The 15,466-nt window shown below is 43.6% G+C and overlaps 1 protein-coding gene across 1 annotated transcript in view; it reads right to left on the bottom strand.

Moving 5' to 3' along the window:
* Positions 1 to 3: 3 nt before the first annotated feature.
* OVCH1 (ovochymase 1) overlaps positions 4 to 15,466 on the bottom strand; it is a 29,367-nt gene continuing 13,904 nt past the window's right edge. The window contains 14 exon segments of the mRNA XM_050709798.1: positions 4 to 21; positions 63 to 148; positions 1,123 to 1,257; positions 2,231 to 2,373; positions 2,964 to 3,102; positions 3,513 to 3,638; positions 6,548 to 6,769; positions 8,896 to 9,003; positions 10,751 to 10,907; positions 11,726 to 11,876; positions 11,985 to 12,184; positions 12,856 to 12,928; positions 13,320 to 13,500; positions 13,951 to 14,019. Of these exon segments, the coding sequence (XP_050565755.1) occupies positions 4 to 21; positions 63 to 148; positions 1,123 to 1,257; positions 2,231 to 2,373; positions 2,964 to 3,102; positions 3,513 to 3,638; positions 6,548 to 6,769; positions 8,896 to 9,003; positions 10,751 to 10,907; positions 11,726 to 11,876; positions 11,985 to 12,184; positions 12,856 to 12,928; positions 13,320 to 13,500; positions 13,951 to 14,019 (1,808 nt within the window).

Raw genomic sequence — 15,466 nt, 5'->3', positions numbered from 1 at the left:
GACCTAAAAGGAAAGCACTGCCTTACCAGAGGCACATAAATGCAGAGGATGTAGGGCCATGCTGGGGACAGGAGCCTGAGCCAAGAGCAGTTCGTAGCCAGGCTGCAGGGGAGTGGAAAAGGCACCTCCTGGTGTTCAGAGCTGGGGCCTGGAGTGCATATTCAAAGCATGTGCACACGTGAAAGAAGGCAGCCAAATCTCTGTTGATGGTGCTGTTAAGTCTGACAAACTTAATCTGAGAAATTTAGCTGCAATTTAGTTCTGAAGCCTGACACACTTGCACAATACACACACAAAAAGATGTGCTTATCTGCACACCAATGAAGGCACAGGTAAGACAGGAGAAAGAGGGAAGGGAAAATGAGAATAGAAGTGGCTCAGGCCACTAGGAACACAGAACTGTTTGCTTCTGCGAAGACAAAAGATTTGAACTGGTTTCTTTGATCTAAGAAATCAAAGTAACTAATATGCTTAATGGTGCCAGGGCAGTACTATTCACAGAGAAAAGTGCCTGCCCGTGTCACCAGCTGTTCTCTGGTTTGAGAAGTAAGAGAAAGGTGAAAGAGTGTGAGGTAGGTTTCCTTCAGCCTTTAAGCTCAGAGCCCAATTAACAGGCTAGCTTCCTGTGCATGCAGTAGAGGTGGGGCTTGGAGGGTACAGGGGCATCAGCAGTGCTTGACAGTGGCATTGCCTACAGAAGAGAAGTTATAGAAGTAGCAACAGACTGTGAGGGAGTTAGGTAGAGCAGAACAAAAAGGGTGAAATGTCTAAGCTAGTAGCTCCTTTCTGCAAGTTCATTGTGGGGAATGAGCACAGGAATTAGATTACTACTTATGCTTTTTATCATCAGCACTCAAAGATACTACTCAATCTTATTCTTAATGGTAATTTCTCTCCAGAATAAATAGATCTGACACACTAAATACTTAAGATATTACTTAACATCCTCAAAAAAACCAGCCACCACACATCTAAATAGCAGTGAATATTTTTGTTCTGTTATAACACTATGCATTTCCACCTTTCCACCTTTTTCCACTACATTCTGCTCCCTGCCTTTTTTTAGTAGGAGCCTTACTTCCAGCTCTGGTTCGTCCTATCCAAAAATTGCAATAGACTTACTCTGCTCAGGAAATATCATCTGGTAAGTCAGGAGAAAGCCTTTCATAGCTGCCTCAGCCCTGGAAGTGAAGGTCACTGTCATCACTGAGCCTCGGGATTTTACAGGGTAGAGTGAAGCATCGCCACAGAAGTTTCCTGCAAAATAGACCAGGTTGGGATTAAAGCCTTTTTCTTGAGTCCTATAAGGCAGAACCTCCCAGAAGTGTGGTGTTGGAAAAGATTTCTCTTTCTAAGAGGGGAAACAAACAGTAAAACTCCTGATGCTATTCAGCTTCAAATTCACACACTGGACACACAAGTCCAGAATATAGCTCACTATATCTGAAATCAGAATGGGGATATTTACAGACAGAAATGGTTGAAGACGCCCAGTTATAACCACTACAGACCACTAGGAGCAAGAGCCAACTACCAAGAGTTGGTCAGAACAGAGTCAGTTGGTCTGACTCTGGTCAGAAGAAATCCCTCTCTGACAGGCAGACCAGGCTCTTGTGCCAGACATTGTCATACCCACAAGACCTCAGGGCATCCATACTCCCTGTGGAATAAGCCACTTTGTCTCTCACGTAATCAAGACCTGGCACTGAAAAACCTTGTATCCCTAAATATTTGAGGGGTTTAAGCTTCCAGCCTATGCTTTCTCCTCCAGATGATGACTCCACTTCCCCAGCAATATCCCAACCAAGTTGGTAGCCCCTCAGTCAGGGCGGGCAGGTACCTCCCCTCGCTCAGCATGGCAGTAGGAAAAAGTTTCCCTTTTCCTGGCCCCATCACTTTGACCTGCTGCCTCGTTGGCACACAGCTGCAGACATACACAGCAAGTTGCCACACTGCACGTTCAAGCCTGGGAAAAGCAACCCAGACAAACTTGCATTGTTCTGAGGCACAGCAATGCCATGATTAAGACCTCACATCCAATACATTTGATCGCAACAGCATTCCTAAGAAGGGAAAGATACTGAGCTAGCTGAAGTAGCTCCAAGTATTATCAGAAATCCCTCCTGGAGCATGGAAGTGTGCCACGTAAAAATCCCCACCTGTCTGCTAAGAAACTTAGAACAGCTCCTCTGTTTCTCCCACCCCAGCATTAAGGTAAGCACTTTCTCACCTAGTAACTCTTTGGTTAGTCCAAATCCTTCATACAGCATCAGTTGGCCATGACAATTAGACAGATTTCTTTCAGTCCAGAAGTCCAGGACTTCAAGCCTAATAATGGATTTTAATGGGGCTATAATTCTCCAGTGGCAGCTGCTGCACAAAGCAAAGAACAAAGTCACAGTGCTTGCATATCTTACAATTGGCTCTTTTTTCCTAGGGATAGCTATCAAAATGTGAGCCAAGGCAAAAAGGGATTGTAATGCCCATGAAAAAGAAGAAGTCAAAGATGAGATACTGGTCCAAATCTATTTCAGGCATATTATTCATTACTTCTGAAGTTAAACTTTTTGAACAGTTCAGAAGCCTGTGCTATTGCCTTGTGAAAGTTCTCTCTTATCCTACCTAAGCACAATAAGAGAGAAAGAAAAGGAAAACAGATGAAAGATCCAAAAGGTTTTTAGCAACACAGTTAAGCATTGCCATTTTTAAGCCCTCAGTTGTGCCATGTCCAGGAGCCTGACATACTTTATGATGAGAGCTTTGTCCAGATGCATCAGATTTGTCTGATGTTTGCTGGAGTGAAGGTACTGGTATGCCCTCCCCCCAGTTTTCCTGACTGTTTTTGAGGTACTTGCCCAGTTTTCTAACAGGCACTGTAATACCTATAGATTCATTAAAAGCTGTCTCGTATTTGCAGATTTTAACATGGGAGCTCCAAGAGCCAGAAGAACTCAGGTGCTCACCTGGTGGCATTTATGTGTCTCATGGGGTATCCTGGTGATTGGATCTTTCCTTCCTTATCTGTAAGGATAGCATCCTTGCATCGTGACAGCTCTGAGCTCATCTTCTCGGTACTTTCTTGGGTATTTCCAGGTTTTTGTCCTAGATGGAATAAGAACGCAAAACATGAAATTCAGGTTTAGTATTAAATGGACTTTCATCATGGACTAGGACAATTCCTGCATGACGTGACATGTTCAATTAGAGGATGAACCAATTATGAAAGCTACTACATTCCTATTCCACTAGGCCAGACCTTGTTTATCATAATACTACAAAACTCAAATTCATTTTAGCCCTATTTCAAGCTTCAGCATTTTGCAGTCAGTTGGTTTTACCCAGGCTAGAGCTCAGAAGTGTTCTATTTTATGCATGCTTGGAGAACATCTATACGGAAAGTCTCCAGAAACTCCATAAGGGCATCTTGTAAACAAGGACATTCTTGAAGCTTCAGTCAAACAGCTCAGTTCATCATCTTTAGAGAGAAAAGCAGCTGTACTTCTTGACTGTACCTTGGACTGTGAGCATTAAGTACTCGATGCTGAAAGCAGCAGGGCTGATGGAGCGGAATACCACCTTCGCTGTGGGCCCAGGGCTCCAGAGGACCACAGGAGACATCAGGGTACCACACAACACAGCTAGAAGCAAATCCAAGCACAAAACCATTGTAAAAAGTGATGTTTTATAAGCATCTCTCACATAGGTAAAATTCACACTCTATGGAAAGGCAGAAAAGTGGGGAACTACTCACGTTTCAGAGATGCTCACTGCAAGCAAAAGCAGAGAGACTCCAGCTCCCGCCCTTCAAGAAATGCCCTACGGCTGGTCAACAGGGACTTGTGCAGTTCATTGCTTAGTATCAGCTGCCTGAAGTTCTACGTACAAGGCTAGACACTTTGCTGTAACCATCCCGACAGATTGCTAAACTACTTAAAGATTCATTCTTACATTTTAACTGAAAATGACATGGGACAGGAAACTGGCATTACTCCACCTCCACTGATAGACACTTTCAGTTGTTAAGCACACTAAACTATTCCGGGGTTGTTTTTGGCTCTCTAAATTTTCCAGCCTCTTTCTTCCCCATCACACCAGAATTCTAACTCACGTCAACATTGAAGCCCAAGTCTATGTTTTAGGTTCCTCAGTAAAAGAGATTCGGTTTAGAGACAGGCACCCACTGACTTCTGCTGCTCACTAGCTCTAGAGAAGGAGTGAAGGAAAAAAAAAAGATGCTGTTTCAATATGTTGGCATATAAATAGACATAGAAATCTAGTTTAATATACCCAACCTTGAAAAACTGCCAGCCATAACAAAATACTATTACATAGCAGTAAGTCTGTGTGCTGGAAGATGCTCTAGGGAACTATCTATTAGGCTCCTATTAAGGGAGAAGTTTGACTGATGGCTCCATTTCTGATAGTATTTTCCTCTGTCCTGCATATAAATAGTTATGATAGTTAAACTGTTATTCTCAGCTGTAACAGGCATATTTTTTTTGTACTTTTATAAATAAGTTCTTGGAGGAAAACAGCTGTGGAGCACTCCAAGAGCTCCTTAGCACATCTTCTCTTTCCTGTTCTTTCTCTTCCACCTCAGAGTTAGATGACATACTACATTACAGACTTGTTTTTAATCACTGGTGTGACATAAGAGGACAAGAGACTACACAGAATAGCTATTATCTAAAAACTTTCTCTAGAGGCATTACTTAATTTTGGAAATATTTGGAGAACATAAGTTCCATGCCCTGGAATTCACCCAAAGGGCTCCCAAAGGTTGATGGTGGATTTCTCCACCACTCTTCAAATGAATGCTAGCGTGGATGCCTGCCCAGTAGAAATCCTTCTGTATAATTACTTTATAATGTCTACAATCATTATAAATTAAGTTTACATAAAGGCAGAATAAAGCAAGGGGAGGAGTGGAGATGGAGGGGAAGAAAAACTCATGGAAGAGCTAGGAGAAGAAACATCTTCTCAGGTCAGCACACCCAATATAAACTCTGCAAGATCTAACCTTCATGAACTTCCCCCCACCATCCATTTCTAATTATCTCCCCCTTCCCATTTACATTTTGGTCCAACAACTTCCAAGTAATACTCCTTATGTTGCAAAAATTAGTAACCTTTCTGAGCCCTTTACAGCAGCCTATAAAGCCATTACCTTTCTTCTGCATCACCTTTTTTAGCTTGAGTCTGAGTCTCTCCCAGTACACAGCCAGATCGACCCCTGGAACCTGTCATGCTCCTATGCTTATACATCATTTTTGGAATGACTCTGAGAAGGTGGGGGAGGAGGAGTAAACCAAGTCCCCATATTAAGAAAAATGAAATTGGATTCTCAAGTTTATACAGCAGCAGCATTTTTATTCTTATCTTTAAATCCTTTCAGACATGGGCATCTTGGCTGGCATTTCTCATGGCTAAAAATGTAGAACAGTGACGATATTTGAATGATAATAGCTAAACAAAGCCCATCATTTGTGTACATGAGTGTAGAGGCATGGATATCCTCCCTTCTGTCCCATGACTTCGCCACAGTGAAGGCAGGGATAGAATTTCTTTATATGTATGCATAAGTGTTTATATATTACACAGCGTGTACTGCAGACAAAGCTAGTATTGGAGGTACCATTTCAAATAGATGTAAGAGCATGCTACTGTCCCACACTTTGTCTCTTCCATTTTTCCCCCTCCTTCTATTCCCCTATTCTGTGCACAGATACTTTGAAACAGGAAACAAAAAGCATTCTCTCCACACTTTTTGAAAAGGCTCAGCTCACTGGCGTTACACTGATGTGCTCCCTGCCACACTGCACCTCCAACTAGATTTTACTAACTGCACAGCATACAGTACAAATACAAACCACACATGCAGACACGCTGGCCTCCAGAAATCTAAACTTTATGGTAAACAGCATTAAAGATCTCACTTTCATCTTTATTTTCATTCTGTGGTTTGTCTTTATGTAGACTAGTATCCCAGTGAACAGACTGTACCTCAGCAGGGTCAAAGCAAGGAAGACCACAGCCCTCTGCATGAAAAATAGCATGTCTTCTGGTGAAAGGAAGAGCCACACCCCTGTTCCCCAGACCCTAAAGCTTCAGAGTGATTCATTCCATCTCCAAGATGCATATAACACATACTGTCATCACATTTCATTATGTCAGAGATTTTGGGGAGTATGGAGAAAAGGGAATTAACTTTGAATAAGGAGCTGCCACTATCACAGGAGTCACAAGTCACTTACGTGGACAAGACTTTGCTATACCAATTTACTGACATATCACAGCTTGTTGCTATCTAGTCTGTTTTATCACTCTCTAGTGGACTAATAGGGCTGCTCTTCTACTGGGTCAATGCAGCATGCATACAGGGATTAAGGGCTTCAGTCAAGTTTACAACCCAGGCTCTTAAATTTAATTAAGTCTACCACACATCAGAGCCATGCAATTTGAGATGAAAACCCTTTCTGAAACTGTCCCAAGTAAAAGTGAGAAATTCCTAGTACTAAGCATCCTCAGTTGTATCACTTGTTGTTACCTAGTTCTTTTCTTCCTCCTTGAGTCTCTTCGTAAATCCCAAGAAACTCCTCTTGGCAGTTTGGTGATGTTCTTATTGACAGATGCTTTACCATAATCTTTGCCATGCCCTTTGGAGACACACGAAGTATCCAAAAGCACTCTGGGCTTCCCACATACCCTGACAAGAACGGAGCAGAGATAAACCCCCGGGGCTCTTCTAGCTCCACTTCTGATACACATTCTGTGGATAAATACACACTTCAGTGATAAAAGCATCAAGAAGAGACAGTAAAAGCTTTATATAAACCTGCCAGTTCTGCCCATGATCAAAAACAGTCTAGAAGGTCAACAAAAGTAGCGGAAAATGGTTTTCTGGTGTGTGTACATGCATACACACATTTTTGAAACTCATTCTTTCACTCTCTACCTCCACAGGTATTACTAGATATGATGGAAAACTGAATATTCTGATATCATGAGCAAAAGCACAGCTACTGCAGTCACTGGAAGGGCACACAAAATTAAACATAAATATAGGGTTATTTTTTTTAACCAGATCCATTCATTTTGCCTAAATAAAAAGTGTTCCTATCAGTAAAAATTATTAAGTTTTTAAACTCCAGCATGCAGACTGGTACAATCCTGCTGGATCTTTGAAAGTGCATAGGATCATGAAGTAGTCCTGTTGCCTTAGCCTCAGAGACCCAGGCAGCAGACACAAGGTAGGCAACAAAGGGGTGAGATGCTAGGTTGTAGAGGAAAGACCAGCTTGCAGATTCATTTTGAGCTGTACTATAAATCAATGCCTGAAAAAAAACAGATGAACACATACCAGGTTGGTCATGTCCCCATGCTAAGAAGCCTACCAAGCTGAAATGTTCACTCAGTATTAAGGAAGAAAAGAAATTACATAATTATTTATTCTTCCTTGACCTTGCAGCCAGCCTTTGACGAGAGTTATGAAGTATTACACTTTTGTCTGTTCATTCTCTAGTTCTCCAGAAACAGTAGGAGAGTGCTTAGCCTGCAGCTACAAGCATACACAGTGCAGTCAGACTCAACACTTGTTAAATAAGAGACCAATCCAACAGGGAAATATTTGGAAGCATCTGAGTAGTTATAACAGAGCAGGAGGAGAGAAAACAAGATCACTAATGAGAACTGTATGTCCCTTTAGTACAAGTATAATAGGGTTGTTTGCCTCCCAAGGTGGCAATTTTTCAAGTCATACCCTCTGTAGAACAGCTTTAATTCTGTTTAAGCATGATTCCTCCTACACCAACATTTATGAGCTTTCTGCTAGGACGGGATGCTGACACCACACCGTGTCTCTGCGTACCTGCATGGGGTGCTGAGAGCACCGAGGGGGAGGAGGAAGAGCTGAGCCCCTCGGGTTGCAAAGCAACAAGTTAATCATGCAGCTTTGTGCAAGGGCAAGGCAAGGGCTCCTGCCTGCATGCAGCACTGCTGGAAGACGTGGGCCCTGTGCTGGCAGCGGGGACTGCAGGGAACAGCTGCCATCTGGAAGGAAGGTAAAGCCTGTGGGGCTGAGACACAGAAGCTTGTCTCTAGGTACATTTTAAAAATCGTTTTCGCATTCAGGGTGAGTCCCAGGTTCAGGTCATTGTGGCACAATGCACCTGCCATGGTTTGAACTCAGCCAGTAGTGAGCAGCTCAGCTGAGATAAGCCTGCTCTAGTGCAGATGAGAGGCTCATGTGCATTTCCAGCTCCATCTAGCCAGTGCTGGAGCTGCTGGGCTAATGCAAGGAAAGCATTCCCACCTCCTGCTGCTTATCGCTGCAGGGACCTATTTTTATCCCAGTGGTGTGATGTTTTGCAGCACCACCAAGGATGCCAATGAGAAGAGGAAAGCACACAATGCGTGCCAACACCCTGGCTACATCACAAGTCCTCAAGCAGAGCTGATGGCACATCCCCTCCTGAACATTTATTTGTTGCCAGGGCCAGTGTCACCCAGTAACTTGAGAATGCCTCAGCCTTTCCATCATTCCTCCTCCAACACTGTCACAGTATCAGATGTAGAGAAACTTTCAAATGCTTTATCAGTGGGGGGAGGCACATCAGTGGGACAGGGCCGTTTGCTGAGCTTTAAAAGCAACAAGCTGACAGAGCTCCTCACCCAGGAGCAGGGCACTGGTGATGCTAGGTACATGTACAAGAGATCAAGTAATTGTCCCTACCATGAGGAACTCAGTCTAGAATACAGAAGATGTGTTTTAGGAGACACACTTGTTACTGAGCTCCACCCAGAGCTGCTCCCCAAACTGAACCAGCTCCACTACCTCCTGCAGACCATATGCTGCAGCCTCTTGCACACAGCAGCTCCACACAGCTGCGCAGTTACCCTGTGCTGATGCCTCTCCCTGTAGCTTTGCAGGCAATTTCACCAGCTGCTCCTGCACCAAGGTTCCAGGTACAGCATTACTTCCCCATGGCATGCTCTGTGCAGAATCTGAGGAGAAGCACAATGCACTTCATTTAATACAAAACTCAGTAACAGTTATCATGGCCAAGCACTTCTCGCAATACACAATCACGCCTGTATGAAAGTCAGGTAAAGGAGCCAGTGGTCAGCATCTGGCTCAAAAAGCCCTCAGGGCTTTGAACCTTTCATATGAAACTATGTGCAAAAGCTTAATGCAATACTAGAGCCTCCACCTCTAGGAAAGATTTACAGCTATGGAGCCGAGCGATTCCTCTGCATAAACTACCTGATCTCCAGTAAATCCACAAAAGCCATTACAGCCTATGGAGCGCCAGGGTCAGCAGCCAGTTGTGTCAGATCCAAGGGTATGGAAGATCTCCAGCCAGCTCCAAGCTTACCTGTGGGGATGCTCTGGCTACCATACAAGTGATAACTTGCTTCGTTAACTGGTTTTAGCTAGGAAGAAAGTTCTCCCTTAGTCAGCACCTGTACTAACATTTCTCTTAGGTCTACACGGGACTATGAATGGCACCATGAGGGAGAAAGACAGACAGCTGCAGCACAAAGCAGCAGAGTCCAAGTGCTCATCTGACCCCAGAATGGAGCATTATCCACACTGTGCTCTTTTATTTAATATATACTTTAATTTCCTGCTCATAACTACAGCACACTATTCAAGCTACAAGAAAAAAAAAGTATTGTTAGCAGAAGTCTTCTGTTTTCTCTTGGCTGTAATATAATAAAATATAGGGTGGGTAGAAACACAAACTCTGTCCAGGATTAGCTCTTTCCCAAGAAAAGTTGTGGGACAATCCCAAATACTCACTAAATGGAGAATTACATTCTTGGCTGTACATGTGTGCAGGCAGGGAAGGAGGAGGGATAAAGCCTTGGAAGACAAGTGTTTTACATCAGCAGTTTCCCAGCACAGCTACTTTGAGCCAAAGGCCAAAGTGAAACATTTCTCTAGAATGACAAATCAGTTTATTTAACACGGAAAAAGAGACTTGAAGCTATCTGGTGGCTCTTTGAAGTCTCTTGAATCATATCACGTTAAACAGCTTGAAGGAGTGGATTTCTCCATTCACCAATGAAGCTATAAAGCCATGTTCACCTTGGCCTGAGGAACCTCAGCAGGAAAGAAACTTCTGGGAAGCGGAGAGGGCTGGTGCAGCAAAGCAGTATGACAATGCTGGGTTCACAAAGTACTTCATACGGGTTTGCTCCCCTCACTTCTATGATGAGCGCCCCCAGTTTAAGAACAGGGACCGCTGTCTTTGTAAGAGACCCATCACTTTCATTGTATCAGTCCTTATTCAGTAGTACATAAAATATTTTCCCTTGTACCTTTTTTTGCAGAAATTTATCTTGCACGTGTGTGCATGCACACACAAGTTCAGTTTAGTGTTGTCCCAGACTATCTTGTCTATCAAAGCATGGGTCTGGTAGGAATTTTCAGCAGCAGCTGCTTTATACTGAGAAAGGTATTTGTCTGGAGATTATATTCCATTTAAGAGCCAGAAGTGTTAAATACAAGTCTTATGCTTCTGAAACTCCCATTCCAATTTCCAGTAAGGTTTTTTTTTTCCCTTACAAGGAAGGTGCAAGGAATAGGAGGAAGAAGGGACTGTCTGCAGGAAGTCAGTGAAGCCATCTGGATTTTTTTCCTTCTTTCTTGTAAAAGTCTACCAGACAAAAATCTCAATGTACTTGGAATATTTTCCACAAAGGAGTTATATCCAGGACTCAGATTGTTTAGACAAGGAAAACTCACCTTTCATTGTCAGTCTTATCCAGTCCAGGAAAATCCTCACCCTTGAGTAGACTCCTGGTTTCTTTGGACTTGCACAGCCAACACCCCAGCTGGCAACGCCATAAAGAATAAATGGTCCGTTTTCCTTCCTGCAAACCAAGGGGCCACCAGAACCACCCTAGGAACCAAGACACAGGGAGATCTTGCAGTTCTCATTTGGCCTCTGCACTGCTGCAGCTGAGAGGAGAGCTGTCAAAGATCAGATTTGCCCAAGAAAAAAAAGTCTGTGCAAGAACAGGGCACAGAGCTGCTGGCAGCTCAACCCTGGATCTGGAACAAAGACTGATTTAATGGCTTGCTTATCGGTGTGGAATAAAGGCTGAGCACAGGCTGAAAACCAAAAAGCACTAGTCAATCATATTTTATGGTATGCATCATTTATCAGTCCACCACAAGACTGTGGTATTGAGCAGAACCTGCATTTTAGCTTGACAATGCCTCAGTAAATTACTTTGCCTTTTATTTACTCAAGTGTTCTTACCAGCTTGCCTCATGATTTCAGGGAGATTAGTTAGTTCTCAGACACTGCTCTGAACAAGAGTTTTATAAAACATGGAAATCACCACAGATCACCTTGAAAAGCATGCCTTGAAAGGGGTTCCAAGCCAGCTAGAATTAGGAAGTATTCACTAAGAAGAAATGGGACTTGGAAAGTGCAGGGAAGAACATCTCCTCCACAGGCATCTTGAACATTACTGTCCAGACAAATACTAAAATCTATGGCCCCACTTCCAAGCAACACTGCACATTACATCTGCAGTACAGACTGACTGCCTCTTGTTCACAAAAGTAGTGTCCACTTCAGGAACAGCAGGTTGCTGGAGCTTTTAACAGCCTTTGCAGTTCTCCTGTCCTCACTAGCCTCTTTCCCCAGATGGTCTACCAACACCCATATGCAGATGCCTTCAAGAATGCTCATCTCTAGTTTTAACTCACCTGACAGGGGTCCTGGCCTCCCATGGAAACAAAGCCAGCACAAAGCATCCTAGCTGTGATCCCTCCAGGGTGACCAAAGTAGTAATTCCTCTCACAAATTTCATTCTCAAGCACAGGCACTTGCATCTGCTGCAGTCGCTTAGATCGGCTCCTATCTGCTTGGGAAATAAATTCTAGGTAAGATCTGGGCAGAAGAATAAAACAAGAGATGGAAGTGTATGTTCAGTTTATAATGGGCAACATGCAAAAATCAGAAGACCCACCTTCTTCAATGATTCCCCAACCAGATGCAGTGCAGAGGGAAGAGGAAGATAACGTCTCTGTGCTGTTGGGCAGACACACTGGCCTCACAGCAGTATTGTACTCCAGAGGGATGTCTAGCTGCACCAGGGCAATGTCAGAGTCATAGCTCACCACATCGAAGTGGGGATGCACCACAATGGTTTTAACCTGTCTCACCTGTAACACAGAGGGATCAGGGCAAAGAAGGGACAAGCTGCCTTCTAAGTGCATCCTGAAAGCATACTTGTAAAAAAAGAGGGCAGAAATCCCACAAGCAACGGCCAAGCTAATTAAAAAGAAACAAAGAAGGTGCAAGGATTTTGAAGACAAATCCCCAGCTTCTCAGTTTTTCAGCCTAGAAGATTTCTGGGATGTATTATTTAGACCTCCTGAGCCTACAGCAATGGCTGTTCCATTGTACAGACACAAGTCAGTAAGGTTATTACAGAAGACTGGTGTGAGTCACTTATTTTCCACATCTATTTCTCCCTCCTCCCCATCAGGAAGAAAGACTCAGGAACCATTTTATTGACAGATGTATTGCTCAGCACTGAGAGTAAGATATTGAGGACACTCAGTCATCTGCTAGATTTTTAAGTCTTTACTGCTAGTAATAAGAAGTATATATATAAAACATACTTCTAGAAGCTGCAAGTTAGCTGAAAAAGACCAAGTTACTGGAGTTCCTTACTGGAGTTCCTTACTCATCCCTGAACGTGGGCTATGTACTGGTCATTTTGTCTTGCTGCCAAGACAGTTTTATTTGTGGACTTGGATCTGTTTTTGAGAAATATGATAAGGGCAAATATATCAAAGTAAACATTTCTAATGGTATTGCTTGTTTTTACCTGTTCTGTTGACTCTCTCAGGGCTCTGTCATGGTCTCCTGCTGTCACAGTCCAGTGCAAGGGTTTATTGGATCTGTATAATGAAAGTAAACATATTGGAGCTACTTACAGTCAGCTTCCTTATTTAGCAGTCATACATCCCTTCTGGCTCTTCTCTAATTAGTCACTTATTCCCAGGACTGCTGAGCAAGAGCTTCTCACCCTGACAAATGCACTGCATCAGTTCTGGCTTTGCCACAGCTCTGATTGCAGCCAGTCCAATTAACTTTAACAGATCTCACAGGCAAGACCAAGTCATCACCATCTCCCAAATCACTCATCACAGAGGAAGGGCAGTAGGGAAACCTCACAGTGGACGCAGAGGTGTGAGTATGACCTGCAGCTCTCCAGCCTGGAGGAGCAGGGGGAGCACACAGCACGGGGAGAGGAGCAGAGGTGGCTGGGGACATGCTGGACACACTCACGGCTGCACACAGTGGGCGGCTGTCAGGATCCATGTGGGGCTAATGACAACCCCGCTGCACTGGTAGTCTCCAAGGAAGTTCAGGGCAGCGTGCCATGGCCAGCAGTGAGGACGGGCCTCCTCAGCCCCGCTAACGCGCTTGAACAGCCACCAGGGAGTCACTGGGGGAAGGCCACAGGTGTCTGCGAGAGCCAGAGAAGTGGTTGTAAGTTGGCAAGGAAGTTTTCTGTTTTCCTAGATAACCTCACGGAGTGGATACAGCTAGGTCAAAAGCAGAAGAGACCAAATTTGTCTGTCCTTTTCTGGAAGTGGTGGGGAAAGGAAAAACAGATGAAAGCTGGAATCCTAAGGGGTTTAGCACTTCAGATAGCAAACAAGGCTCAGGCACTGAAAGCAGGCCTCTCCCACCCTTTACCCCTGTATCCCCACTACCTGCAGGAATTGCATATGGCCGAACAGAGAGAACATACTGCACATATGGGGAATGAGAGATGGTGCACCTCCCTTTCACTTGTTGTCCATGGAAGTGGTGCACAAAAGGGGACCTGAGGTCAGCAACTGCCTCACTGCAGAATCCTTATACATTAAAGCTCCGCAGACCAGATCATCTGAGCAGAACTTAATTTCTTTACCTAAGGGGACATCCCTCAGAGGCAACATTGGTGCAGTAGCTAATCCTGAGTCTTCTCTTCTTGCCTCCTCTACAAGACAGGAATAGAGTTAGCTCTTACTCAGATTAAGAACTCTTGCCTGTCCTCTCAAAAAAGGGCCCACTTGAAGGTAGATGTTATTCACCACCACCACCACCCTCTCAAGCAGCAGCTGGCACACGGTCACAAAAGCAGGAAGCAGTAATAGCAGTCTAGCCCCCCAGGTTCAAGACTCTCTTCTATAATGAAATTTTCAAGGGGAATATTAGAATGGCAAAATTAACAAGGCTGTTTGTTTCAGGTATCAGAAGTTAGTCATCATTTCTCACTGAGAAACTAGAAAAGAAAACCATGCTTCATCTCCCTTATTCAGGGAAGGGAAATCTGCCACCAGTATCTATTCTGTTTTAAAATTATTTTGACAGAATGAAGCAGGATAAGGCTAAAACAATAGGCTTGGTTATCTAAGAATAGATGCAGATGATGCAGACATTGTTAGACACAGCAGACATCTCTCTACTAACCTGAAAGAACAAAGGTGAGCCGGGCTCTGAACCCTCTGAAGTTGTTCTCCTCATCACTTTCAAAATGCACCAGCATAGTATTTCCCGGACTCAGCACTGGTTTGGGAGTTGTGAATCCACAGAGATTAGCTGTGGGAAGGAACAAGAATGTATATTCTTAAGATTTTTAAATGTCATCCCTCAAGCACTTGTTGTTTTAGCTAATCTAGGTTTCTAGAAAACAAAACCCCTAAATATTCGGAGACTTCCTGAAGAAGTTTGTTTTGATCAGAAGAGACACTTGCATGACAATGGTAGTCAGTAACATGCATAAGCAAGAGCAGGCAGAATTAATCTTCCACAATCATGTTACAGACATACAAAAATAATCCTAGCTTTCACATGGGAATTGGAATTACAAGTTATCTTGAACAGACAGTGTGAATGCCCCCTACTGCACAAAGAAACCCCACTTGAGGACTACTTGCCACTATTGTGCGGTACCAGCAGAATCTCTCCCAAATGGTCTATGTGTATAGCTTGAGGACCTAGAGAACAGCTACTAGAGTTTTCTTCCTCCTTTTGAGAGCACTCAGTTAAAATAGCATCTGGAAGTCCCATAGCTGCAGCTGGACAGGGAACTTGCACTCTATTCCAAAGGAGTTTTTCCTGTAAGAATCCAAGTTTCCTATGGCAAAGCTATGCTGGAAGGCATACCTCAACTGAAATGAGTCAGGATGATGCTGAAAGCTCTCCCCCGCAAGATTCCAGGTTTAAGTTTGCCAGCCTTCTTCCTCCCATTTAAATAGACATATTTCCAATGGAAACCAGATATCTTTTCAATGGAACTATAACATTAATACTTATTCACTACTTGGTAAACACATGCAAATTACTAAATTACCGTTACAAAATGGATGGGGACAAAACAGAAGCAGTTTGCTAAAGATTACTTTTCATTGGCAAACACAGGACAGTTTGAACCTCTTACCCAG

The sequence above is a fragment of the Cygnus atratus genome, chromosome 1 (assembly GCF_013377495.2).
Source record: "Cygnus atratus isolate AKBS03 ecotype Queensland, Australia chromosome 1, CAtr_DNAZoo_HiC_assembly, whole genome shotgun sequence".
NCBI classification, from domain to species: Eukaryota; Metazoa; Chordata; class Aves; order Anseriformes; family Anatidae; genus Cygnus; species Cygnus atratus.
This window is presented reverse-complemented; position numbering and strand designations above follow the sequence as displayed.